Source organism: Hydra viridissima, unplaced genomic scaffold, assembly GCF_058129835.1.
Source record: "Hydra viridissima isolate aposymbiotic clone 2 unplaced genomic scaffold, HvirCarnegie_v1 scaffold_11, whole genome shotgun sequence".
Taxonomy (NCBI): domain Eukaryota; kingdom Metazoa; phylum Cnidaria; class Hydrozoa; order Anthoathecata; family Hydridae; genus Hydra; species Hydra viridissima.
In genome coordinates this window covers 8,711,869-8,737,374 of record NW_028324310.1, presented here as the reverse complement: position 1 = coordinate 8,737,374, position 25,506 = coordinate 8,711,869, and the positions used below count along the sequence as shown (strand labels likewise).

The window sequence follows — 25,506 nt, the reverse complement described above, 5'->3', positions numbered from 1 at the left end:
ACAATAAACATCTTTTGAACGTTTAAAAGAAATTCTGATCGTCTTGTGAACGTTCAAAGACGTCTTTTCCGGACCAAATGTCAGCTGGGATATCAGGATCAACTTTATACGCATATGGAACTTAATCACAAAAAAAGGCATCGTTGAGCGTCTTTACTTGCATGCGTTTAGAACGCGTCCAAAACGTTAATTATACGTTTTTTGTACGTTCCCGTGTTGGCTAGGTTTTAATATTAGCCTTTTTGTAGATCTGGTCATATGATAAAACATTTCAGATAAGTTAAATTGTTATTGATTTATTTACTAATAATCAGTGTTAAAGGTTGCTCACAGCTGGTAAAGTTAATATAATGAGAATATTTCAAAGGCACGGTTAAAAGTACTCAGACGCTCGGACTAAGCAATTCCAATTAGGCCCCTTTTGGCAGTAATGGTATAATAAATTTAAGAAAATATAGAAAAAATTAAAACTCCAGTAAAAAAGTAAACAAAATCAGCCCCAAAAATCTATGGGCTCAGGTATTTTGCGCTCCTCCTCTAGATCTCCTTAAATATTTCAGTGACTAGTTTACTATTGAGTTAAAAAATTCTGCTATAAAATTACCTTCTTTACCTCGCAAATAAATAAAAAAACTATTTTTTTTCTGCAAATTTTTTTCCGACACGGAAATAAATTTATGGGGGAAAAAAATTTGTACGACACGTGCACTAACATTTTGTTTGACTGTGCGCTCCTTCCTCTTTTACACTTTCAGAGAGTTTATGGCATCGCTAAATGATGGTTAAAATTTTTTACGTTTTGCCTATCACTTTCCTATTTCATAGTAAGCAGAAAATGAAGGTCGTTTAAATTTAAATGCCAAAAAAACATTTTCTTTACCAAAAATAAAATGTGCAGAGCATGTAAATATACTTTGACGGTAATTTTCTTAACTTTGACGCCTAGAAGATTAAAATAAAGCCACCATCTAGATCTTGAATTTAATCTCAAAAGAGAAGAAAGTTGTTCCCTTTTTACAAAAACTATTTACATCAGTGAACTAAAGCATTTTGGTGAACTAAAGTGAACTAAAGCATTTTGGTAGTTTTTCAGAAATTTCACAATACGTTTATACAAAAGCCGGTTTCTATTGACGTCACATCACGCTGACCTAAAAAGATTATTAAATTGATAGACTATTAAAGTTATAAAGAAAGTTTTCTCTTATAAAGAAAGTTTCTCAATTATACTTTTCTTTTATAGAACCGATATGAGTAGGAAAAAATATGGAAGTATTCCTATGCCTTATTCTCATTGAAGGTTTGGCACTGATATAAAATTTAGTTATGGATCCTGATAGAGAAGACTTAGATGTAGCAGAATATGTCTTTATGCCAGGAATTGTTGATTCTACAGCTCAGCTACACAGATACATTCACAGAGATGCACCAAGACCTTGCTACCATTTGCTGCGTTTTCTGGGTATGTGGCAACCTAAAAACTCTTTACTTATATTTAAAGTGTACAATTGGTTCATGGCTGCAATGCTTTTTGTGAATGGATGTCTTATATTCATGTTAAGTTACATTCATTCATCAGACTTTAAGTTTGCTGAGGTTTTTAACAGCATTGGTTCGATATTAGATTTTTGCTGTCCATTTTTGTTTGTAAGATACTATTTTCATTATGGCAATTTTGAACGCATAATTAGATATATATATGATCAAAGCACCACAGAAGATCTAAAAAAGTTGCATAAAATCAGATATATATACACTGCATTATCCTGTGTTATGTGGGTAACAATGTCAACATATTTTGTTAAGCATTGGGAAGGTTTTTTTACCAACAAATATTTAAGTTACGATGTGACTGCTAGTATTTACATACAAGTCATTGTTGTTACAATGGGCTGGTGGGCTGCTTGGTTAAGCTTATATGGATATGTTTGCCACATTCATGTCTATCAAATAAAGTTGTATGACAAACATATGAAGGAGACTTTTTTAGAAGCAAATGAAACTAGCGATGAATGTATTGGTCATTTGTTGTTTGAATTTAATGAGCTTCATCACTGGCTTGAATTGACTCAGAAAGATTTCTCTAAAATTATTTCATTTGCTGTGGCTTATCACATAATGGATATATTTGTTTTTAGCTATGCTTACTGGACAGAATCGTTTGGAAGAAATTATCCAATCTATAATTTTATTGGTACCATTTTTTTTGACACTATTAGTATTGCAATTAAACTCTACCCTGCTGCTATTGTATGTAAAGCTGTGCATGAAGTAGTAGTTTCAGCAGGAATCAAGTGCGTGTCTAGCAATATGACTCGCATTCCCGAAGAGCGTTTTTCATTTTACAGGCATATATTCTTCAGAGAACAAGACATGGGTTTTCTAATTTTAGGAATAAAAATTACAATGAGACTAACAGTTGGAATATTTATTTCTCTAGCTACTGCTTCAGTCACTTTCATCAAATTTCTATTGCCTTACAACTATCTGGAATGAAGATGGTATGCAACCCCTGTTTATAAGAGTTACTGGTTATGCGTTTGTATGGCTTGCATCTGCTAGTCTAATAAGCATGAATAATTGAGATGTGTATAAAAATGATAATGGTTTAAAAATGAAAGAAAAATTTATTGCATAGTTTTATATATTTATATTCTCTTTAAATAAAATATTTTATTGCAATTTTTGTAAACACAAAAGGTTATCAATTGACTTTGTTGATAGGGAATTAATTTTTGGCAAATTTTTTTTTTAAGTAGAGAGCAATTCTTTGTAGTGACAATCGAGCTCCTTTAAAAAATGTTACTTAACTTATTTTTAGGCATTATTTAAAAAAAAATTTTTTTTTTTTGAATTATTTAGCAATATTGTTTTTTTAAATTTAAAAGTGATAAAAATAATTAACAGTTTTTACATTGAAGTTTGTTTTTGATTATCTAATGTTTTACATTCCTAAATGCTTCACCAGATATCACTGACATCTGTTGGGTTTGAGTTTTGAAAAACAACAAGTTCAACTTTAGTTTGAACTTGTTGTTTTTCAAAACTCAAACCCAACAGTCCATTGCCTCAATTCCAACCTTGTTTTTACTTCTGAAAATCACTCTTACAAGTCTCGGTCTTGAAGCTCTAGCATTTGACTCAGTGATAAGCCAAAGATCTTGTGCTCGGTATATTTCTAGAGGTCAATCTCTAGCGGCTAGAGATTACTGAGCTAAAGGGCTAGACTCTAGCCTAGAGAATGTCTGGGTCCTAATAGAAACCGAATGAGACCCGACCCGAACGGGTATTGCACACCGATAAAATCGGGTATTCAGTGATAAGGGCCCATTTTGTTCAAAAATAATTGATATTTCTAAAAAAGTGGAATACGACCGTAATAATAGCACTTATTATATTTTCACTTAGCCTTTTGGCAGTTAAACTTTAATACATTTCCTCAAAAAGACAAAATTACTGTATCAAATAAAGGGTGACTTTATTTGAAATGCTCGACCCTTATTGGTTGTTACGAAAATTTCAAGGTAAAGCAAAAACCAGGGTTGTGGAGTCGGTAAGCTGCTGTTCCGACTCCTTGATTTTATCATGGACCGTCTCCGACTCCTTCATAAGTAACCAATTTGTAACAACAAATAGTTGTTTGTTTTACTGCAGTTATTTGTTTGTAACAACAAATTACTGCAGTAAAATGTTAACATTGGCTATTTCATCACTATGATACAAATAATCCAACCACTTAATGCTTTAAACAATATTTATAAGAAAACAATTTCTGAAAAAAACAACTTTTCTGAACTCTTGTTATGCAATAAACTCTTATGCAGTCGCTAATAACATTATGAATTTGTCAAAATCATGTTTGAAATATTGTCAGCTGGACAATATTTCAAACATGAAAGAACTTGTTCTTCTTTAAGTTCATATTCTTTAAGAATCTTTTCTACCAAGACCTGGAGAAATTCGCTGGTGTGATTAGCTTTGGTGTCTTTTACTGCCAAATTCTTGGTAACTGCTTCATTTTTTTCAAAAAAGAATTAAACATTGATTGCAAAATAGTTCACTCTGTTAAGAAACACAAAGCGTCCCTTGAGACATTCATTAAGTTCTTCTTTTTGTTTAACAGCTTCTTCAATCACTAATTTTCTAATACTCTCTCTCTCCAGAGAAACAAAGTTAATTGAATACTTACAGTCTTTCTGTTTGTGGAGCAACACTTTGGTGCTTGGTGGTGGCACGCCTAGCTTTCTACTAAGAATATGTAGCACAGTGCCAGACAATTTAAGTCGGGAGTTAGGGGATCATGAAGTTATATAGTTTAAGGGAAGGTAGAGGAGAGCGCAAGGGAGGTGATATATGATTCTCACTGATAAGCAGCAAAATACCCTATTGCTTATCACTGTTTTAAAGGCCTAAAAACAACATGTCAAACTCCTTGTCCTCCAGTTGTTGCAAACTACAATTCCCATTGCGTCTGGATATTCTACAGCTTTCAGACCATCCTGGGACTTTTAGTTTTGTAACATCTATAAAATCCTTATGAAAATTATGAAACTTTGAAAGATTTTTTTTAAACCGGAGTCGGAGTCGGTACAATTTTTCCGACTCCGACTCCAGCCAAAATGAGCTCCGACTCCACGACTCCGACTCCAACTCCACAGCCCTGGCAAAAACGATCGTGAAGCATTATTGTGTGTTTTTAGAACTATTTCCTTTCCGTTTCTTGAAACGATGTTAGATAGGTTGTAACTTTAAACTAGTCTTGATGAGGCAATTGTTCTGGGAGATTTTGCAGAGAATTACACTTTTGTAGTACAATGTAATTCAGAGTTACTATTGGAGCAAGAAACAAGGTTCCCTTCACCTAATTTTCATCTATGACCTAAAAGAGAAATTTGTGCCATCTTTTTGCATTATCTCAGATGATTTAAAACATGATGTTGGATTTATCCATAAAGTTTTGCAATAAACAATTGATTATATCAAAACTAATCTCTTGTGATGGTAATAGTGGCACTGTAAAAATGGTTTGTTGCCACTGCTAGTTCGCAGAGTCCAACCGCCGGTCAAATACTATCTGCTGAAACAATGTTTGAATATTGTCAAAAGTCAATCCGTGGGATCAAGTTTCTTTATGTCACTGCTGAAGAAATGAAGCTAACACGAAAGAAACTACCCCATAGATTTTCAACAGCAACCATTATTACTGGGGCAAGAAGTTTTGATTAAAATGCACCTTCATCTACTTCAATCATAAAGATGAAACGGTTATCTGAGGATGATGATTTTGCTCTGACATTTGATTTCCTTTTGATTTCCTTTTGATTTCCATTTGATTTCCTAAAAAAAAAAAGTTACATTTCAGATTGACAATGTTACAATACTACAATACCTATTGTGCGCATATGATGAACTTTACTGGCTTAGTATGGTTTCTAAAATTGATTAAGAAAATAATGACTTTATGGTAAAGTTCATGCATCCCAATTTTTCCAGATATATAAATTCTATTTTCAAAATGTAAACTTTAAAAAAACGTAGAAATTTGTTTTGACCATGTTAAAATTAAAAAATGATCAAAATTTTGAACTGGGTTAACATCTCTTTTTTTTATCAGAAAAAAATTCAAGCCCATCAGAGTTGGCAACTCCAGGAATTAGCAAAAGTGTAACACATGGTAAAAAAAACAGAAAATTTGTCTTCGCCTATTTAAAATCAAATATTTACAGTCAAAAAATGTTGTTTGTGCTATTTTCTCTTCATATTTGGATTCAGCACCCTCAAAAATGGTTAGGTACTGATTTTCAGCTGTTTTTTTCCCCTAGAATTTCAACTATTCAAAAAAAGGTGAAGCTATAAAATCCATTATGGAGGACGTGAACAAAAGATATTGGATTTTAGACTAAATTTCAAATCATCATAACTTTTGAATAATTTGGAGTTGGGTTTCATTTTTCATTGATAGGTACCTCTGTTTAAAATTTAATGAAAACCTGAGGGGGTGGGTGGAAAATTTTTATGCTTTTGTCCCACTTTTATATGGATTTACCCATTACTAAGTTTCGGAATCCGAACGGTGATAATCTCAAAAACCTAATGGGTTCGGGTTTTCGGGTACTAAAAAATTCAATAACCTAATCGGTTCGGTTCCTTAGCTGTCGGTGCCAATCATATATATTAACTAGATATCTAACTAGCGCTTCCGCAGTGAAGCAAACTTTTAGCCAGCCAGATTTGTTTTCCAAGCCTGAAATGACGCAATTATAAATAAAAGCAAAACAAAAATGAATAATTGTCAGTTTAAATAAAACAGCTACCTGCATTGAAAGCTTTAAAAACTTGCTTCACTTTTTCTAACGGAATTTTTATGAAGTTAGACATCTTGTTAATATATATCATTAGTCGGTGCTCGTTAACCCGTTCGATTATTGTTTCGGGTTATCGAACTATCGGGTATTTAATGGGTCTACACCCTATTGGGTTTGGGACCCGAAAAACCTTTTGAAATTACTCGTTCGGCGGCCGAACAGGACCCGATGACATTCACGGATACAGTGAAACTTTCTTAATAAACAGAAAATGAAGGTCATTTTAACTTAAATGTCAATAAAATATGCAGAGCACATAAACATTCTTTGACAATAGTGTTTGTGACTTTTGATGTCTGGAAGTTTAAAATAAAGTGACCATCTATTTTGATAGTTTCATCTCAAAGAAAAAGAATTTTCCTTTTTTTTTTTAGCCATTCTCAACAAATACTTCCTTGGGGCTTTGGATAGCTTCTTAAGTAATTTCACGAAAGTTTCAATAAGAAATCTGTTTCGATTGATGTTAAGAGCCGCTGGACAAAAAAATAAATAAATTGGAAAAAATGTACTAAAGCTCTTACAGAGAAAGTTTCCTAGTTTATATTTTTCTTTTTAGAACTAAAATGAGTAGGGAAAATTATGGAAATATCCTTATTCATTTTTTTCATTGAAGGTTTGGTAATGGTATAACATTTAATTATGGATGCTAATGGAGAGTTAGATGACGCAGATCAGCTGCAAAGATACACTCACAGAGATGCACCAAGACCATGCTACCATTTGCTGCGTTTTCTGGGTATGTGGCAACCTAAAAACTCTTTACTTATATTTAAAGTGTACAATTGGTTCATGGCTGCAATGCTTTTTGTGAATGGATGTCTTATATTCATGTTAAGTTACATTCATTCATCAGACTTTAAGTTTGCTGAGGTTTTTAACAGCATTGGTTCGATATTAGATTTTTGCTGTCCATTTTTGTTTGTAAGATACTATTTTCATTATGGCAATTTTGAATGCATAATTAAATATATATATGACCAAAGCACCACAGAAGATCTAAAAAAGTTGCATAAAATCAGATATATGTACACTGCATTATCATGTGTTATGTGGGTAACAATGTCAACATATCAAGTTAGACATTGGGAAGGTTTTTTTACCAACAAATATTTAAGTTACGATGTGACTGCTAGTATTTACATACAAGTCATTGTTGTTACAATGGGCTGGTGGGCTGCTTGGTTAAGCTTATATGGATATGTTTGCCACATTCATGTCTATCAAATAAAGTTGTATGACAAACATATGAAGGAGACTTTTTTAGAAGCAAATGAAACTAGCGATGAATGTATTGGTCATTTGTTGTTTGAATTTAATGAGCTTCATCACTGGCTTGAATTGACTCAGAAAGATTTCTCTAAAATTATTTCATTTGCTGTGGCTTATCACATAATGGATATATTTGTTTTTAGCTATGCTTACTGGACAGAATCGTTTGGAAGAAATTATCCAATCTATAATTTTATTGGTACCATTTTTTTTGACACTATTAGTATTGCAATTAAACTCTACCCTGCTGCTATTGTATGTAAAGCTGTGCATGAAGTAGTAGTTTCAGCAGGAATCAAGTGCGTGTCTAGCAATATGACTCGCATTCCCGAAGAGCGTTTTTCATTTTACAGGCATATATTCTTCAGAGAACAAGACATGGGTTTTCTAATTTTAGGAATAAAAATTACAATGAGACTAACAGTTGGAATATTTATTTCTCTAGCTACTGCTTCAGTCACTTTCATCAAATTTCTATTGCCTTACAACTATCTGGAATGAAGATGGTATGCAACCCCTGTTTATAAGAGTTACTGGTTATGCATTTGTATGGCTTGCATCTGCTAATCTAATAAGCATAAACAATTGAGATGTGTATAAAAATGATAATGGTTTAAAAATGAATGAAAAATTTATTGCAATTTTTGTAAACACAAAAGGTTATCAATTAACTTTGTTGATAAGGAATTGATTTTTGGTAAATTTTTTTCTTAAATAAAGATTAATTAAATATTGATTTAATAAAGCAATTAATCAATAAAGGTTGAACAAAAGAAGCTCCTTTAAGAAATGTTACTTAACTTATTTTTAGGAATTATTAAAGAATTTTTTTTTTTATTTTTTATAATTAATTTTTTAGCAATATTGTTTTTTTAATTTCAAAAGTGAAAAAAAATAATTAACAGTTTTTACATCAAAATTTGTTTTTGGTTATTTAATTTTTTACATTCCTAAATGCTGCGCCAGATCTCACTGACATCTAACTTTTGTTTGAACTTGTTGTTTTTCAAAACTCAAACCCAACAGTCCATTGCCTCAATTCCAACCTTGTTTTTACTTCTGAAAACTACCCTTGCAAGTCTCGGTTTTGAGACTTTAGCCATTTTCTCGGTGATGAGCTAAAGACCTTGTGTTCGATACATCGCTGCAGGTCTCTAGCCTAGTAGCTCGACAGTCATGGGTACTGGAAAATTTTCATAGTAGGCCATGCTTCCGAATTACACAAAAAGGCAATATGCTGAACTAACATAACGGTGTTTATAGACTTCTTGCACTAAAAAAGTTTTAATATTGAGCGTACTTTAAGTGAAACTGAAGGCTAACAAAACCTGTCATAGTTTTTAAAACTACTTGAGATGTTTTGAACAGTAAGATGTAATGTAATTTTAAAACTACTTGAGATGTTTTGAACAGTAAGATGTAATGTAATTTTAAAACTACTTGAGATGTTTTGAACAGTAAGATGTAATGTAATTTTAAAACTACTTGAGATGTTTTTAAGATGTAATCGCGTTCTCGTTATGCATGTTTCTTAAAATTGTTTCTTAAAAATAAAAATTTTACATTAAAGCGAAATCGCTTTTTTCTTAATTAAGATAACCCACGATGCTAAAAGTATTAAAAGATAAGCGAAATAGTGAAAAAGACGAGATAGTAAGTTTGTGAGCACATCTAAACTCAAAAATAATAATACGCAAATTAGAGTGTTTGAAGAAAAAATTTATTGACCGTATTAGTACTAATTTTGCTTCTAAAACTGAAAGGCATAAAGCTAATTCTTAGAGTTATTACTTTTATAGTAAATTCTTCTTAAGAGCTCGTCTCAAGTGGTTTACCGTCGCTTGTTTCCTCTACATTTAAAACTTCTTCTTTGAGATCCTCTTTCTCATCTTCTTCACTCTCAATTTCTTTATTGGCTTGCTTGTCCTCTTCGCTCGCTTTCTCTTCAGGAGTAGTAAGATCAGGTTCGTCTTCCTGGATTTTAAAATCATCAGCAATCTTTGCCTCTGCAACAATTTCTTTCTCTTCTTTTTTATTATATTCCTCAATAGCTGCTTCTTCAGCTTCTTTTTCTTTGGCTTCCAACTCTTTGATGTTAACTTCTTCATTTCCAATGAGAACAGTCTTTGTCTCGAGGTTTTCGCTTTCTTCTTGGTTGGCCTGTGCTGGAGCTTCTGCATATCCCAGAGGACGAATTGACTCTGCTTCTACTGAGAAAATGAAAGTTCATTTTAACAAAGTCTTTTCATCCGTATAAAACAAACTTCAAGTAAAGGATTGGTTATAAGTAAATCTATTTTTTAAATATAATTTGGTGTGATCACCAGAGGTGAATCAAGGCAGCAGGTGAAGACACATCTACTCTCTAAAATTACTTTTCTCCCTTTTTTTTTATATAATTTCTAAGAACCATAAACTTTTCGATCTATAATTAAAATTATATTTCTTATTTTAGTTATGTATGGTTTTATATCGTACAAACATACGCTCAAATATATCATAAATATCGTACAAACATACGCTCAAATATATCATAAATATCGTACAAACATACGCTCAAATATATCATAAATATCGTACAAACATACGCTCAAATATATCATAAATATCGTACAAACATACGCTCAAATATATCATAAATATATCATAAATATATCATAAATATACGCTCGTTGTTAAACTCATTATAACGTTATTAAACCATCATAACGTTGATAAACTCTACTTACGTTGACGTTCCTCTTCCTTTTTATTTTTGAATTGTTTGTCATCTTCATTATAAACTTCTTTTTCGTTTGTTGAAGGTTCTTTTTGTTCAATATTCTCGCTTTCAGACACTTCTTCTTCCTCCATCTTTTCTTCCTGTTCTACTTCTTTCTTATTTTCATTCGGTTCTTCCTCAACATCAATTTGTTCTGGTTCTTCTGTTGGAACCGTTTTCTCTTCTGAAAATGGCTAAAGAAAAAGTGTCATACCTAACATCATTGAAGAAATTCGAGTTTTGTTACCAATTAGGTACAAGCACTATGAAAAACTAATCCTATTAGCTGGATTTCAGAAACTCATTACGGGTTTCTGATCTCTTTCCACCATTAGAGTTCATTGAAAAGATCCTTCATAAGATGACCTTCCTCACTATTTAAAATGAAGTTTTTGTAAACCTTAGTTTTTTAGCATTTGTTTACCTATATTCCATTTCAGAAATCTTGTTAATGAAATGTATATATAAAAATACTTAATATTTTAACCAAATTGATTGTGGGGAAAAAATCCAGTTGAAACAATTTTGATGTAAATAAACTTACTTCTTTTGTCTCTAATTCCTCTGGGTTTTCCATTATTTCGGTATCTTCTTTATATTTATATTCCTCTAGAGGGTCTTCTTCTTCACTTTCTTTAAGACCTTCACAATTTTCTCCTGGTAGTTCCTCTTCCGTTTCTGAAACAAAAAGTTCTTTAGCGCACGGACCTTTGGTAGCTGGTTGGGGTTCGTACTTTTCTCTCGCTAAACAAATCAATAACCAATTAAATAATTAGTAGCTTTAGAAGCAATATTAGCAGATTAAGTTATTAGTAATAGCAAAAACAAAAAGAAGAAGAGTAACAATGAAATTAAACTAAACATCTTTTCCAGTGAAAGTAATTTAGATTTATATGAATGTAAGATCAGTTAAAGTAATCGTTTCAGATATAGTTTTAGATCTGCTGTTTTTTCTTTCTGAAACACTAAAAATTTAGGTGAGAAGCTTCTTACTCACTTATTACAACGAATATAGCATATGTAAATTGTACTGGACAAGTTGTATTAGGTGTTAAGACGCTCCGCTGTTTTAAATACGCGAGGAAAAATGCAATAAAGTGAAATCGGTTTCAGGCAATCACTTGATGCATATTAATATGTGAACGCAATATTTTGATGTTTAAGAAGTTATCCGACATGTTGTAGACGTTGTGTAAATGTTTTTATCGAAGAGCATATGCCCTTCACTACACTGCATGGCCTAACACTGATTGGTTTAAATCTCTTACTTTTTTATTATCAAATTTAAAGGTAATATGTAAAGCGAAATCTTACTGCCATGATAAACAAATACTGAGATAAACATTTTAAACTATTGTATTGGAAGCAATCAAATGTTTGATACGAATTTAAGTTTTATTGATATTACTAATATTACTAATATCGTTAACTATGATTAACAGAAAGTAATAACGTTACGTTTGTACAATCCCCTTGGTACAGAGCTTGCAAAAGTAATAAGAAATCCTAATACGAAAACTTTAGCCAGCATTTTCTTTAGTTATTGAATATTTTGCCACAAGCACGAAAGGTTACTCGCACACGTTTTCTGATTTTTTGTTACAGAGCGGCACCAATCTGATTTCTTTGAATTTGTATTGACACGTCGACAATGAAAATATCAGCACAATTTTGTGACTTGTCAAAAAACCACTCGTTTTATTGACACAAATGAATAAATACAAATGATAAATTGTTTTTTATTAACAGAAAAACTCTGCAAAACAAACAACCTGCTGTCTTAAATTAAAAGCAAGTTAAGGCTACATTACATAGAACGTTATTTTAAAATATACTGAACTAAAATATTTTTCAAAAACGTTTAAAAATATTTCAGTTATTTTCAAAGTGAATCAAACAGTTTTGAAGCAACTTTTTTTGTCGCATACATTAAACATTTACAAACATCTAATTATTTATTATTGAGATTACTGTTTGTGAGCTTTCTAAATTTACTCACGAATAGATTTATTTATTTAAAAACTGTTATTAAATAAAAATTCTTATAAGTTATTTTTTTTAAATATTTAGAAAAAATAAATCTGTATATTTTGATAATATTGCATTATGCAAAGCTCTCTTTAAGCATCTCATTTTAGCTTCATTTTTAACTGTCGAAAAAGTATATCTAAGTAGTTTATAAAAAATTATGAAGACAGCAGATCCTGGAAATGATATTGGCTTAAATTAACTAAATTTGTTGCAGCTATTTAATTGTAGCATAAAAGTTCAAGACTGACATTTGGCTGATACCTCGACATACGTAAAAAAAAAAAAAAAAAAAAAAAAGATTTCAAGAAAAGACTTAAGAAATCAATGGATATAAAAGGTCACATGTTTATTTTTTGAAGTAATTCTGTTTTAAATTTTTCTTTTAAGAAATATAAATATATAGATATACTTTGATATTACTTTTATGCCATCCTGGACGAATCACTCAATGGGTTGTTTTTGCTTAAAGTTTTAAAATCTATGCATAAGTTTAAGAGTATTTTTCTGATATTACAACAGTAATTAACTAAATTTATTTTGAAGTGCGGAAACTGAAGCCAATGTTTCTTTTTCTTTAAGGTCTTTTTCTCGTACGTATTCGAAAACGCTTTTCGTGTGTTGGAAAGATGTACGTCTGCACGGACTAAAGTATACTTGTGCGTGTGCGTGTGTGTGTGTGTATACAAATATATATATATATATGGCGCTACTCGACTTTCTCCCCCCCCTAATTTTATGATTGATTCTGATAGAGAATTTTATGCTGATTAAGAATCGTATAAAAACATGGGTCTCAAAATCAATGGAAAGTGCTCTAATTCGAAGTCAAAGTTGTAAAAAATCCCACTAAAAACCCTAATATTCGCCATTTTTTTTCAAAACGCTTTCATTTTTAACGAAAATTAATTACCGTTTTATTGCGCAATAAACAGACCTGGTTTCCATAAGCCTTATAATTATTTTTTTTAAAGTATTGTAACGAAAGTGTTATAACGAAATGAAATTAATAGAAGATTTCAAATAAAGGTTGAACGTAGAATGTGATAATGTAGAAAAATTGATGAATAATTATTATTGTATCGTACGCTGGTTTTTTTTATTAAAAAAAACGGTTTGAAGGTTACGTTTTCTAAATTTTACATGTGATAGAACAACAATGAACTGAGTTTCAAAAATTCTTCTTTTAGGAAACAAAACTGTTAAATTCTTTTTTAAATTTTATTACAAAAGTACATTACTTGCAATATAGTTTATTCTCTAATAAATCAAAAAACGGTTATTTTCTTTGCCACAAAAAATTGTGCAAGATAAACATACTTTAACGAATTTTTTAACGTAAAAACCATGCTATTAATAATTTGCTTTTGTCAGCTAAAAGATCATTAACTTAATATTTTCAAAATGGCGAATATTAGGGTTTTTAGTGGGATTTTTTACAACTTTGACTTCGAATTAGAGCACTTTCCATTGATTTTGAGACCCATGTTTTTATACGATTCTTAATCAGCATAAAATTCTCTATCAGAATCAATCATAAAATTAGGGGGGGGGGGGGAGAAAGTCGAGTAGCGCCTATATATATATATATATATATATATATATATATATATATATATATATATATATATATATATATATATATTATATATATATATATTTATATATATATATATATATATATGTATATATATGTATGTATGTATGTATGTATGTATGTATGTATGTATGTATGTATGTGTGTATGTATGTATGTATGTATGTATGTATAAGGGTGTGTATATACATACATACATACATACATACATACATACATACATACATACATACATACATACATATATATATATATATATATATATATATATATATATATATATAATGTTTGAATATTTTTTTTTAGATTGATCAATTATAAATATACATAAATGAGGCAATTGAAAGGTAAAGTCGCTAAAGAAAATTCGAAGATGAGAAGAGAAAGGAAAGAAGCCTTTCGTGAAGGGCATAACAAAGCTTTAACGATTGCTTTACTGGTATTAATAGCTCTAACTGCATTCATTGTATTGTTTGTGATTATCAAAACTAGTAAAAAGGCAACGGAAGTATAGATAAAAACTTTTAGAAACAGCTTATAATGGGAATCAACATTTTGAAATAATTTAAATATTGGAATATTTTTTTAATGAATAATGTATATTTATATATAATTGATAAACTATAAATCCGGTTTTTATTGTTATTATTATTACTATTATTGTCACTATGATCATCATCATATCATTATTATCATCATCATCATCATCATCATCATCATCATCATCATCATCATCATCATCATCATCATCATCATCATCATCATCATCATCACCATCATCATCATCATCGTTGTTGTTGCTGTTGTTATTGTTATTATTATCATTATTATTATCATTATTATTATTATTTATATTATTACTACTATTATCATCATCATCATTATTATTATTATTTTAAGTTGGTAAGTATTCACAATACAAAACACCTTCAATAGCATAGCAGTTATTATGGGTTATGTCAGTTTAAAAATAAATTTTAAAAAAATCTATGTATCTTTACTGTATATTTAGGTAGATCTTTTACTGAGCCATCAAATAGATTATTATAACTAGAATAATAATATCCAGCTTTGTTTACTTAGCTTCAATTATCATATTAGTAATAAAGATATATATTATCCCAGGCCCAAAAACAAATCAGTTAAATATATTTACTACACATAAACAGCCTACATTTTAGTTTGGATTATTTTCTGTAACTTTTAAGAATTCCTTATAAATAAATAAAAAAAAAAAAAAAAAAAAAAAAATGCAGCTTATACCTTTGTATTAAAAAAATTGACTACTAAATATTTATAAAATTGACTGACTTGCAGCATAAGATTTGATTTTTATGGAGATTTATCTGCTATATCTTATTTAAGTTTTTACTTAACATAAAGCAACCATATCTTTTTTTTTTATGCACCATTTCTATATAAATGTATTGATACAAGAAAATATTGCTTACTTAACACAAGGGAAACACAAATTTATTACTAGTATTCTTTTCAGGTATAGAGATTTGATATGGGTTTGATGCTAATGACATGTTTGATTTGTAGTTTTATCTGCTTACATAGAAGGAAATATCCTTCAGAAAGAAAACTCAAGGAACAAAAGTGGTATAAGCAAGGGGAGTTAGATGTTGGGGAAATAAAAGATTGTTTAATAAATGTGAACCAAATGTGTATATTCATGTATGCATTCTTTCTGAAAAATGAATAGAAAAGTTAAGCTACCATAAACATTCAGACCTCCTTTGGTTTTTACCTTGTCCTCCTGGTTTTATTTTCTTTGAAGAGCTTTTAAAAAGTAATAGTCATTTTTTTTTATGGATATTTGTTTACTATAGTTTAGTACGTGCATTATGATTTGAGCTAATCATACCTATTTTTCCGGGGGGGCCCATAATAATCCTCCGGAGAGACGTGTTCATGGAAAATTCCTAAACCTCCCCTCCCCCTCCTCCGTTCCCATTTTTTTAATAATGTAACGCTCAACCGGCCACTTTCAAAAAATTTTTTTACTATAGTTTTAATGCGGTCACGAGAACTGAAAATATTAAAGGAAAGTAGAAGTTATAAATTTTTAAAAATACTCTAGGTTATCCTAAAGTATTTTTAAAATAAATTACGGAAAGCCTAGATATAATCAGCTTTATAAAAAAGAAAAAGAGGTTGTAGTCGAACCACCTACCTCACTTGAATTTGCCCTTTATATCTTGATGTCACTTGAAACAGCAAATTTAAGGTATTTTAGCGCAATAACGCCTTCATGTTTTAAGACAAAAGGAATGAGAGGGAGTAATTGAAAATATTAAAATAAAATTTAAGTTTCTCTTACTTCACGGCTAGTCAAATATCTTCATACAATCCAGTGTCGAAAACGTCGTACAATCTTCAACAAAATAGATAGATGTGAAGTAATTCGGTTTTAACAAGCACATCTACCAGAAGCATCTATTCAACTATTATCTATTCTTTACGTATTTATGTAAAAATTGTGAGTGTAGATAAATAATATATATATTCGTCTACCATATGTTGGGATCTCTTTTACACTGACTCTGGGTGAAGTTAATTCAATCAATCTGAAAATTTGGTTCGCCGTTGACTGGTGCTCCGGGTTTGCTCGTATTTAGATCTATTTTAAGACCCATTCTTTCTTTGTTTTTGTGTAAAAAAATGTTTGCTCCAAGAAATTATTTTCGGTTTTTGATTGTAATGTTTCATAAATTCATATTAATAGTTAATGTTTTTTATTGGAGTATGCGGCGTCATTTTTGTGCGTGTTAATATTTCTATATTAATTTTTAAAGCAATTGAATTCTGTTTTTGGTGAAAACTTGTCAAATATTTTCACTACTAAGATAATAAAAAAATTTATCCTTTTACTTTAATGTTGTAATTTTTAATCTTTTGTTTGGCTTCCATAAAATAGGGTGAAGAAAATTGGTTTTTCATAAGCAAAATAAATGTCTAAATTCAAAGATATCAAAACTTTTAAGTCAAAGATATAAAAAACTCGAAGGGAGAGTTTTTCATAATTTTCAATGTTAAAAGATTTTTTATTGCTAGAAACTATTTTTTATTGCAAGTCCAAGTATAACTTTTATATTCAGGTTTCCAGCAGAGTTAGTTGCTTACTATACGATGCTCCTGAATGATGGTTGATGAAAAAATGGCTTTATTAATACAGTTATAAATTTTTTTCAAATAACTTGAAAATTTTTGACCAGATTTTTCCAGCTAGAGATCGACCGTATTGAAGAAGATACATTTGTAAATGTACTGCTGTGCCTCAGTCAGATTTAATGTACTCTTATCCATGGGCGCCGGCAGGATTTTTTACAAGGGGGGGCAAAATAAAATTCAACAGTGATATTTCAAAAACTACATAAATGCATCAATTAATCAAGTCATTTTATTAGACCAGTGACAACAGAAAATTAAAGAAAATGTAAAAATAAAAAAACAAGAATTAAATCATTGTTATTCAGTAAATTGTAGTCGTCTGCCTTCACTACCAAACTTATTTACAATTTGTTCCATAAATTCAGATTTTCTGGAGCGTATTTTTTCACGATGCACGCTCAGCATGCAAAGCCCAGACAAACGCTCAAAATGCTAATGCTAAGTTATACCTAATAATGCTAAATTATATAATAATATAATGATTAGTTAAAAAACATTAAATGATTTATTAAATACAAATTAGACATATTCCAAAAAACAAAACAAAAATTAAAATACAGCAGGTTAATGCAAGTTAATCAAATTAAATATATATAATCATAGCAGCCGAGAGAAATTTTGGGCCCGGGAAGTTTTCTTAAGGGGCCCTCATTATGATCAATTATATACCCAGGACCAAAAGAAGCGTGCTCTGGTCATTGAAAATTAAAATAAAAGTTAATTAAATCTTTTAAAAGTCAAAACTATTTAAATCTTTTAAAAATTACTTTAAAAAATAATTTGTTCACACACGGGGCCCCGGGAATCTTCCCCGTCCACCCCCCACCCCCACCCCTCTCAGCAGTCATATATATAATTATAATAATCAACATTTAGCTAGCAAAAAACACAAGGTAATAGTATTATTAAAATGAATATAACACAATAAATTGGAAAAAAAATAAATAGAAATACAATACAAACAAAAAACATTTTGCAAACAAAAAAACAACAGCATAAAAAGGTAAATGAAACTGGCACATTAAAAAATAATTTAAAAAATTTGATCACTGTATCCAATTCTTTCTTCGTTAGTTCGAAGTTTATTTGTTTGCTAAGAACTTTGTTATTGTAATTCGATTTCTTTTTTTATTATCATTATTATTATTATTATTTCCTTTATTTTCCATTTTTTTCTTCCTCTCTTCTTTTTGTTTTCTATACTTCTCCTTTATCTTTTATCTATTTATCTTTTATAATTTTACTTCTCCTTTATCAATTGTTTTTTTCTATTTATTCCTTTTTTATTTTTCTTTCATACTTTTTTTTAAACTTTCATTCAAACATCTTTTTTTTTAAATATAAAATATGCCTTTATAAAAAAGCTTCCGCCATCGTGGAATTTATTGCATTTGATAGTAATATTTCATTTAAACTGTAGTCATTTACATTACGGTGAGTAAACTATAAATGAGTTAAATTGATGAGATATCGAAATAAAATCTTTTAACAGTTAAAAGAAATTTTGTGAATATTAAAATTTGTTATTTTGCTTTTCCAGGGGGGGGGCAACTGCCCCCACTTGCCCCTGCCTGCCGGCGCCCATGCTCTTATCAATGGCAGACATCTTGTTGAAAAACACCTTATATGTGGTGGAATGAAAGTTTTTTTGTACCAAAGAGCATGTAATGAAGAGTAGAGGAGGACACTTTGCCTAAAGAGTTATCACTAGAACTTTTATTGATAACAGGAACGACAAACATTTAATTATAATTAACGAGGAGACCAGAGGCACCTTCAGAAAATGCACCATTAAAGAAAATTATATTACTAACAGAAGAGCCTCAAGCTCGCTATTTTACTCACTAGACACTCAAGTTAAAAACAAGAATGGAGAATTGGGCCAAGAAGCGTGTAATTAGATTTTTTAACTGGTTAAGAGAATGAAGAATAGAGTTGAAACTAGAAAGAATATTAGAAATCTCTTGTTAATGTCAGCAAGGATGTTAAATGAGCATTGCTACCTAAACAGCTCGTCCTATGAATATACCTGTTGCTCTTTTTGTTTTGATGATTTAGAGGGTACTTGCAGCTGTCATAGTACTTTTAATGATTTAGAGGGTACTTGCAGCTGTCATAGTCACGTGTCAGCCACGAATGGAGGTGGACTATTAAATTATCACAAATAAAAAGCCTCGATGTTTACAACTTCAAAACACTTTTAAATTGGGAAAAAGTAAATTACAAAACTAATTGTTTATTATTTTGTTTTATGACATCTTCTATAGACATCTCTTTACATTTTTTGGACGTATATCAACAGGTTCTACATTAACCTGAGATTCTATGAACCTTTTTAATGAGTCTTAAAAATTAGATATGAAAAATGTTTCACGCATATATTTTAATATGCAAGATCATTTAATAGATACCACCAAGATATGGTTGATGGCATCCACTAGGGACCAAGATAGTTTTATGGATTGTTCTAAAATTGTTAATCATAACCAAGAAGTAAGGAGTATTCACAACAAATTTCAAGTTGATAGCTGTAAAGATAAAAGAGTTATATTTTTTGCCTTCTTCGTGCCATTTCTGGATCACTGTGCAATGCCTAAACATTACTGACAAATTACGGCTGCCCGATAAAGTAAATCTACTACTTAACCAAACTAATTGTTTGGAAAATCATTAACACAAATGACTAAAAAAAAAGTACAGAAAAACAAACAACAACCGACAAGTAAAAACAAACGCACAGCAATTTTTGGTGTAAAGTAAAACCAGACCGAAGCATAAAAGTCTCAAAAACTAAATACCAAAAAATTCATTGGGAATTTATATTTCTGAAAGGAAGAAAAAAAATTACATTTAAAATTTTTTAAAAACTAGGAATATATTATACTCTATACATAAAAATATTCAAATAATTTACATGATGATAATAATAATAATAATAATAATAATAATAATAATAATAATAATAATAATAATAATAATAATAATAATAATAATAATAATAATAACAACAATAATAAAAGATTATCTCTTTATTCATCAAGACTCATAAGCAAAGCAGTCCCTCTTTTCACCCAATGATCAGCACTATAGTTACCACATTTTAGATCAACAGCGACAACAAAAGATTCCTTACCAAATCTTCCAGCACGATTAGAATAATAGTAACACGGACATGTGTAAATACCTAAAAGAGTTGAACATTATATTTATGTTATCTTGAAGCGTAGAAAGAGTTTCAAAATTTGTCAAATCATCGAACCTTTCCCAGATTTCTTTTTATTTTCAACGGGCTTAAAATGTATTGTCGGTAACGGACATACTAATTGCATCGGCTCTGCTTCTATTAAGCAAGCATCGCGCACATTCCATCCCGCGCCTTCTAAATACAAGCCTCGGATCAAAACCCCATCCTAAAATAAGCAATTTTAAAATAAATTTGATGCTAAGAATTAGAAATACATCTCTAAAATTGCTACTTTACTTTGGGCTGCTGTGTAATGTTTCTATCGTCGACAGTTGAAACAACAAAATCCCACGATAGACTATCTACTGATACCTGGAAACAGAAAAATCTTTTTAGACTATTATGCACGGGATTTGAACTATAATGTCCTCCCTCCCCTCATTCCCCCTTTCTCCTAAAAAAAAAAACTTGCATTGTTTTGACGAGCACACGTTTGAAGGATGGCTGTCAGAAATCCGGTAGGAAACGTAAACGCACTTATCCAGAAGATAATAGGAGATCTTGCGGCACTCGCCCATTTACTAAACTGCTCAACACGTAACACTAAATCGCGAGTCCAAGAAGCTAACGGTTTTAAAGAAGGATAACACTTAAACAAAAAAAAGTAATTTCAATTAAAGCGACGTTTAAGTGCAGAAGAAAAAAAAAAAAAAAAAAAAAAGGGAACGCGAGTTCAATACATCAATTCTTAGCATATTTATTTATTATGTTACATTTTTATAAATAAATAAAGTCTACCTTTTCCCAGAGAGGAGGAACTTTTCCATCGAATATATAGTTGAACGTTTCTTCAAGATCGGTTGACATAACGACAAATCCTTTTATACCTTTCTGCAGTTCGGTGAGCGATGACTTTATTGTTTTTAAAAGAGCGTTGTAACGAGATATCTAATAAAAAAGATTTATGCAATGTCTCAAATATAAATTAATAAAATTTTACTTAGATGAAAACGAACAAAAACGAAAAAAAAGCAACATTTGTCATATATATAGATAACATTTTTAAAAAATACCTCTTGCAACAAAACGACATTAAGTGGAGAAGGATCATCAGCAAGAATTTTCGCTGTTTGATCGTAATCGATTAAATCCGGTAGCTTTTTAAGAACATCTGCTGCTAAACCCAACACCTTATCTTCGGGTCTTTCACCATTTGCTCCGGAAGACACTTGAGGTTGAAGGGACAGCACTGTTTCAAAAAGATTTCTAGAGCGAAAAGTTAGTATTATTAGTACATTAGTTTTATATTTTTGACAACTTTTTTCGTACAAAACATTTTGTATAAACCTTGTTTCTCGTATTTGGCAGGCAATGTCAGCATTTGGTGTCTGTCCAAATGTGTCTGGATTATCAATATTAGGAAGCATGCTAACAAACTCACGATACGCTCGCAAATCACCGTCCTTAGGAATGTAGTAGTAGTTATTTGTAGAAAGCTTGTAAAAAGGTACTGCGAGAACGTTATCGTTAAAGCAATCACCTATGTAAGTCATTAGCAGGCGACGATCCCATTCGTCCGTTACATGTCCTCCGTAATTTACACCAGCTATCTATCAATTTAAATGTCAAAATTAGTAAACTATAATTCAATTTAAAGAAGTAAATAAAAAAAAACCAAAAAATTTAAAATTGGTATAAAACAACACCTGGCACACAAAATGAGGAACTGCAAGTGGCCACAATCGATTTTAATTAAACAGTAGAAATTCACTTAGAAATTCCAACAATTCACATGAAAACAAAATAGATACTATGAACCAATTATTTACCAAGTATTTAAGAGCATCCCAAGGTGTGAGATCATATTCATCAAGATATATACTCAGTAGATTTTCTGATACCTAATCATGAAAAAAACTAGCATATACATACATATATAAAGAGATATAACACCCACATAGGTGTGTGTACATCTTATATGCTCACTGCAACATAGTAAAAGTCTAATCTTACTTCGAAATCTGAGTCATTAAATGAATAAGATATGTTCCATCCCAGCTGCAAAAACTTTTTTCTTTCAAGCAAAACACTATGAAAAAAACAAAGAGAAAACAATAGCTTCTTGTACTTTTCTTGGTGACGACAGCGTACGAACTGCTGCTCAGTTACAAGTTGATACAATCGCTTCAAGTTAGATTTCAAACCCTAAAAAATAAGATTAAATGAAATAAAATTATTTGTTCGGGTTTTAAAACTTTACTTGGCTGAAAATATTAACTAACCTGCATCAAGTAAAAGTTGGAATCCAATATCAGATTCCAACTTTTTATTCAAATACTTTTATGCATTGACACCACTACAAATACTTTAAGAATTAATACTGATTTAGTATACCTTAGGAGGTTCTGTTGTCATCTTGATACCAGCTTGTAATATTGATATAGGAAAACTTGGATGAGGACTGCTACTTAGCCATAGTCTGAAGTCTGGATGTGGTTTCTCAACCTGAAGTTGTTCGACAAGTTTATCTAAATGTGGCATCCAACTCAAACATAGATGACAGTTAGCTAAAAAGACCCAATTGCCTTCTTGCACGCCTTCCTTAAGCATACGAGTTGCAATTGGTGCTTGACCTTGTCCAAGTGAAAGTACGTGAAAACGATTAACCATCCCACATGATTCTGCAAGTTGCAACAAAGATGCTGTGGGATCCTGTTAATAAAAAAATGCAATAATGCAAAACGTTGATCGAAGAAAAGATTGGATGAAACACACATTAATGCTTCTCCTCTAACAAAAATATTTTAAGTTACTAAAACCAAAGCTGTTGGTATAATAAGAAAAAAAAGCTTACTACGCCTGGTGAAAGCACAATTATAAGTGGTGTTCTTGTATTAGAATCATCTAAAACAGCCCTCATGTCAAGCACTGGTGGCTCTACAAATCTTAAATTAATTACAATAGTCTTGTTAAAAAAATTTGTTAGTTTTTTAGGATTTAAATAAGTAATTAAGCAGTTATAAATGTTCAATTAACCATACCAAGAAAACTTATTACAAACTGTCATAAGAAAAATAAAACAATATAGATTCAGAGTGAGATTATAAAGTGCATTTAATAAAATACGCATGACAATAGATTTACTTGGGTCCTAAATTATTAATTATAAATGATGTAGCACAAAATCCAACTCTGTCTGGTCTTAATGAGCGAATGATTAACATTCGTTGCAGCTCATTGCAACTATTTTGCCATTCAGCTAAAATATACAAAAATAATTAAAAAAGAAAAACTTTCCTGAAGGTGAGTAAGAAAAGTAGTTTGATTTATAACTTTAAAAAACAAACTGAAAAAAAAGTTTGAATAAAATGCAAAATGATCAGAAAAAAATAGACCTATAAGAGGAGTATTTTCTGGCTCTGCAGATATGAACCATTCATTCCAGTCACGTGAGAACTGTTCAAAGGATGCAATTACTCCATGAAAATTTGGTAGCCTTTGATGATAAAATCAAACAAAAATTTAAAAATGACAATAAAATGTATGTTGAATGAATTTATTTATAAATTAAACACAAACTTATCAAGTTCTGTAATGTTATCCCATGCTGCATCAGATAGCCATGAAGAACATGGATTATCCATTTGCTCCTCTCTATCTAGCACCACTCCTCCCCGTAAAAAGAAATTGTATTCATCAATATTAATTTTCCCTGATGCTTCGAGAATCTTGGCACACATCTGAAAAGAGAAAAGCAGCTTGTGCTTTTCAAATAAACCGCGGCAAGTATATCTAAAAAAAAAGTTCCATTTTTTTAAACATTTATCATACAGAGAGATTAAACCTTAGATATTTACTCAATGGTATGGTTACTTCTTTTTTTTCTTCTTCTTTTGGCCTTAATAGCCAAGTTCTCACTATACTTGTTTCACTCTTGTAAAAATAATATCCAGCTTTAGAAACAGAAATTTATGATGGTAAAAAGTCTATCAAATGATAAATAATAAATGTAAAAGTAAAATAACAAGATAAATCTTAACACTTCACACGCAATGTGAAATTGAACTTTGAGATTACTAAGAGAGAGTAAAGTTTATAGACCAGAATTATAAATGTCATAAATTTGACTAAAAAACTAGTATTTTTACTTAAATTTATTTTTTTATTTAAATTTAATTTTTAGTATTTTTACTTTTAGTATTTTTACTAAGTTAAACTAAAAAGTAAGTAAAAAAATTTGACTTAAATTAAAAAGTAACCTAAAATTGTTAAGAAATTTTTACCTGTACACTGCATATGTGTGAAACTCATTTAGGTTTTGAATTCTTTCCTCTAGCTTTTGACTTTTTTTGCTTTTATCTATTGAGTTGTTGAAAAGTTCAATGTACCCATCCAATGAAAATTGATACATAGGATCAATACGGCCAAGGTCATTTAGAACAAAAAAAAGTGTAGATGCTCTCTGAGCAGAGAGTCTGTAGCCCTAAAAGAAACAATATTTTTAGAATTTTTCATGCAAAATTCATCACCCTTGCCTAAAAAATACTGCAACAATATAGAAATTGATTGTTCAAGAAAAACAATTAAAGAAAAACCTCTCGTGCTGCATCAATCCTTCTTTCTGTCTGCTCACTTACATCCAATTGTTCAGAAATTTGAGATGATGTTATTTTTGAGGAATGTAATGTGTTTACCAGCTGTTCATCATCCAAAAGCGATCCTTGAGCATGGTTTAAAAGTCTATAGAAAACATAAACAATATTGTTCCCTATTACATATAAATTATTTTTTTAAATATTTTTTTATAACTGTTTTTTTATAAAACTTTATAAATTTAGAGTTTTAATAAAATTTTTTAGAAACTTGATAAAATTAAATTAGCAGTAAGGGAAAACTAAATCGAATAAAAAAAAAAAAAATTAAAATGTAAAAAATAAACTTATATGGATCAAACCTAAGGATTTCATCTTCAAGCTCTTCAAGCCTCTTCTTGCCAGCAGCAATATTAATAACAAGTGAATCTTTCTGTTCTTCAAGCTCTGGCCGCTCCTTACGCACAACAATACCTAATAGCTGTGCCTCAAGACCTAAAAAATTAAGTAGAATTTCTTATTTTTAACAAAAT

At 30.4% G+C, this 25,506-nt stretch overlaps 4 protein-coding genes and 1 long non-coding RNA gene across 11 annotated transcripts in view; 3 read left to right on the top strand and 2 right to left on the bottom strand.

The window, feature by feature from the left end:
- Positions 1-1,102: 1,102 nt before the first annotated feature.
- On the top strand, positions 1,103-2,626 carry LOC149882033 (uncharacterized). The gene has a single exon (XM_090067713.1). It carries the CDS (start codon positions 1,327-1,329, stop codon positions 2,494-2,496), a length of 1,170 nt encoding a protein of 389 aa, XP_089923839.1. The 5' UTR covers positions 1,103-1,326; the 3' UTR covers positions 2,497-2,626.
- Positions 2,627-6,498: 3,872 nt separating this feature from the next.
- LOC145191750 (uncharacterized) lies at positions 6,499-8,265 on the top strand. The gene has a single exon (XM_090066650.1). It carries the CDS (start codon positions 7,005-7,007, stop codon positions 8,133-8,135), a length of 1,131 nt encoding a protein of 376 aa, XP_089922776.1. The 5' UTR covers positions 6,499-7,004; the 3' UTR covers positions 8,136-8,265.
- Positions 8,266-9,332: 1,067 nt separating this feature from the next.
- On the bottom strand, positions 9,333-16,504 carry LOC145191732 (uncharacterized). 6 transcript variants are annotated; one of them, XM_090066656.1, is made up of 5 exons: positions 16,347-16,402; positions 16,200-16,233; positions 10,940-11,139; positions 10,364-10,589; positions 9,333-9,841 (listed from the first exon to the last, which is right to left on the bottom strand). In XM_090066656.1, exons 3-5 carry the CDS (start codon positions 10,970-10,972, stop codon positions 9,444-9,446), a joined length of 657 nt encoding a protein of 218 aa, XP_089922782.1. In that variant the 5' UTR covers positions 10,973-11,139; positions 16,200-16,233; positions 16,347-16,402; the 3' UTR covers positions 9,333-9,443. The 6 variants fall into 6 exon arrangements, with proteins under 6 accessions (XP_089922782.1, XP_089922779.1, XP_089922781.1 ...); XM_090066653.1 differs by lacking the exon at positions 16,200-16,233 and having other exon boundaries at positions 9,333-9,844; positions 16,347-16,504; XM_090066655.1 differs by lacking the exon at positions 16,200-16,233 and having other exon boundaries at positions 16,347-16,504.
- Positions 12,522-16,411, top strand: LOC149882032 (uncharacterized). 2 transcript variants are annotated; one of them, XR_016444951.1, is made up of 3 exons: positions 12,522-12,763; positions 13,006-13,074; positions 14,327-16,411. It is a non-coding gene; the product is annotated as an uncharacterized LOC149882032 (long non-coding RNA). The 2 variants fall into 2 exon arrangements; XR_016444952.1 differs by having other exon boundaries at positions 12,524-12,763; positions 13,006-13,054.
- A 3,614-nt stretch (positions 16,505-20,118) lies between the features above and the next one.
- Positions 20,119-25,506, bottom strand: part of LOC145190881 (dynein axonemal heavy chain 2-like) — a 33,296-nt gene continuing 27,908 nt past the window's right edge. Inside the window, exons 54-70 of the mRNA XM_090066614.1 lie at positions 25,336-25,468; positions 24,977-25,121; positions 24,665-24,864; positions 23,961-24,173; positions 23,777-23,877; positions 23,526-23,640; positions 23,236-23,326; positions 22,776-23,093; positions 22,395-22,586; positions 22,211-22,282; positions 21,729-21,991; positions 21,455-21,647; positions 21,180-21,329; positions 20,854-21,030; positions 20,679-20,753; positions 20,457-20,607; positions 20,119-20,381 (exon numbers count right to left, since the gene is read on the bottom strand). Of these exons, the coding sequence (XP_089922740.1) occupies positions 20,227-20,381; positions 20,457-20,607; positions 20,679-20,753; positions 20,854-21,030; positions 21,180-21,329; positions 21,455-21,647; positions 21,729-21,991; positions 22,211-22,282; positions 22,395-22,586; positions 22,776-23,093; positions 23,236-23,326; positions 23,526-23,640; positions 23,777-23,877; positions 23,961-24,173; positions 24,665-24,864; positions 24,977-25,121; positions 25,336-25,468 (2,744 nt within the window). The 3' untranslated portion in view covers positions 20,119-20,226. The remainder of the gene's footprint in view (positions 20,382-20,456; positions 20,608-20,678; positions 20,754-20,853; positions 21,031-21,179; positions 21,330-21,454; positions 21,648-21,728; positions 21,992-22,210; positions 22,283-22,394; positions 22,587-22,775; positions 23,094-23,235; positions 23,327-23,525; positions 23,641-23,776; positions 23,878-23,960; positions 24,174-24,664; positions 24,865-24,976; positions 25,122-25,335; positions 25,469-25,506) is intronic.

Excerpts from the sequence above, each read along its gene's own strand:
- LOC145191732 (XM_090066651.1), bottom strand. The coding sequence starts at position 11,926 with ATGCTGGCTAAAGTTTTCGTATTAGGATTTCTTATTACTTTTGCAAGC. Across the intron at positions 11,140-11,853 it reads ACCAAGGGGATTGTACAAAC|CGAGAGAAAAGTACGAACCC; the intron begins GTAACGTTATTA and ends TGATTTGTTTAG. Across the intron at positions 10,590-10,939 it reads AGGAATTAGAGACAAAAGAA|CCATTTTCAGAAGAGAAAAC; the intron begins GTAAGTTTATTT and ends CTTTTTCTTTAG.
- LOC145191750 (XM_090066650.1), top strand. The coding sequence starts at position 7,005 with ATGGATGCTAATGGAGAGTTAGATGACGCAGATCAGCTGCAAAGATAC.
- LOC149882033 (XM_090067713.1), top strand. The coding sequence starts at position 1,327 with ATGGATCCTGATAGAGAAGACTTAGATGTAGCAGAATATGTCTTTATG.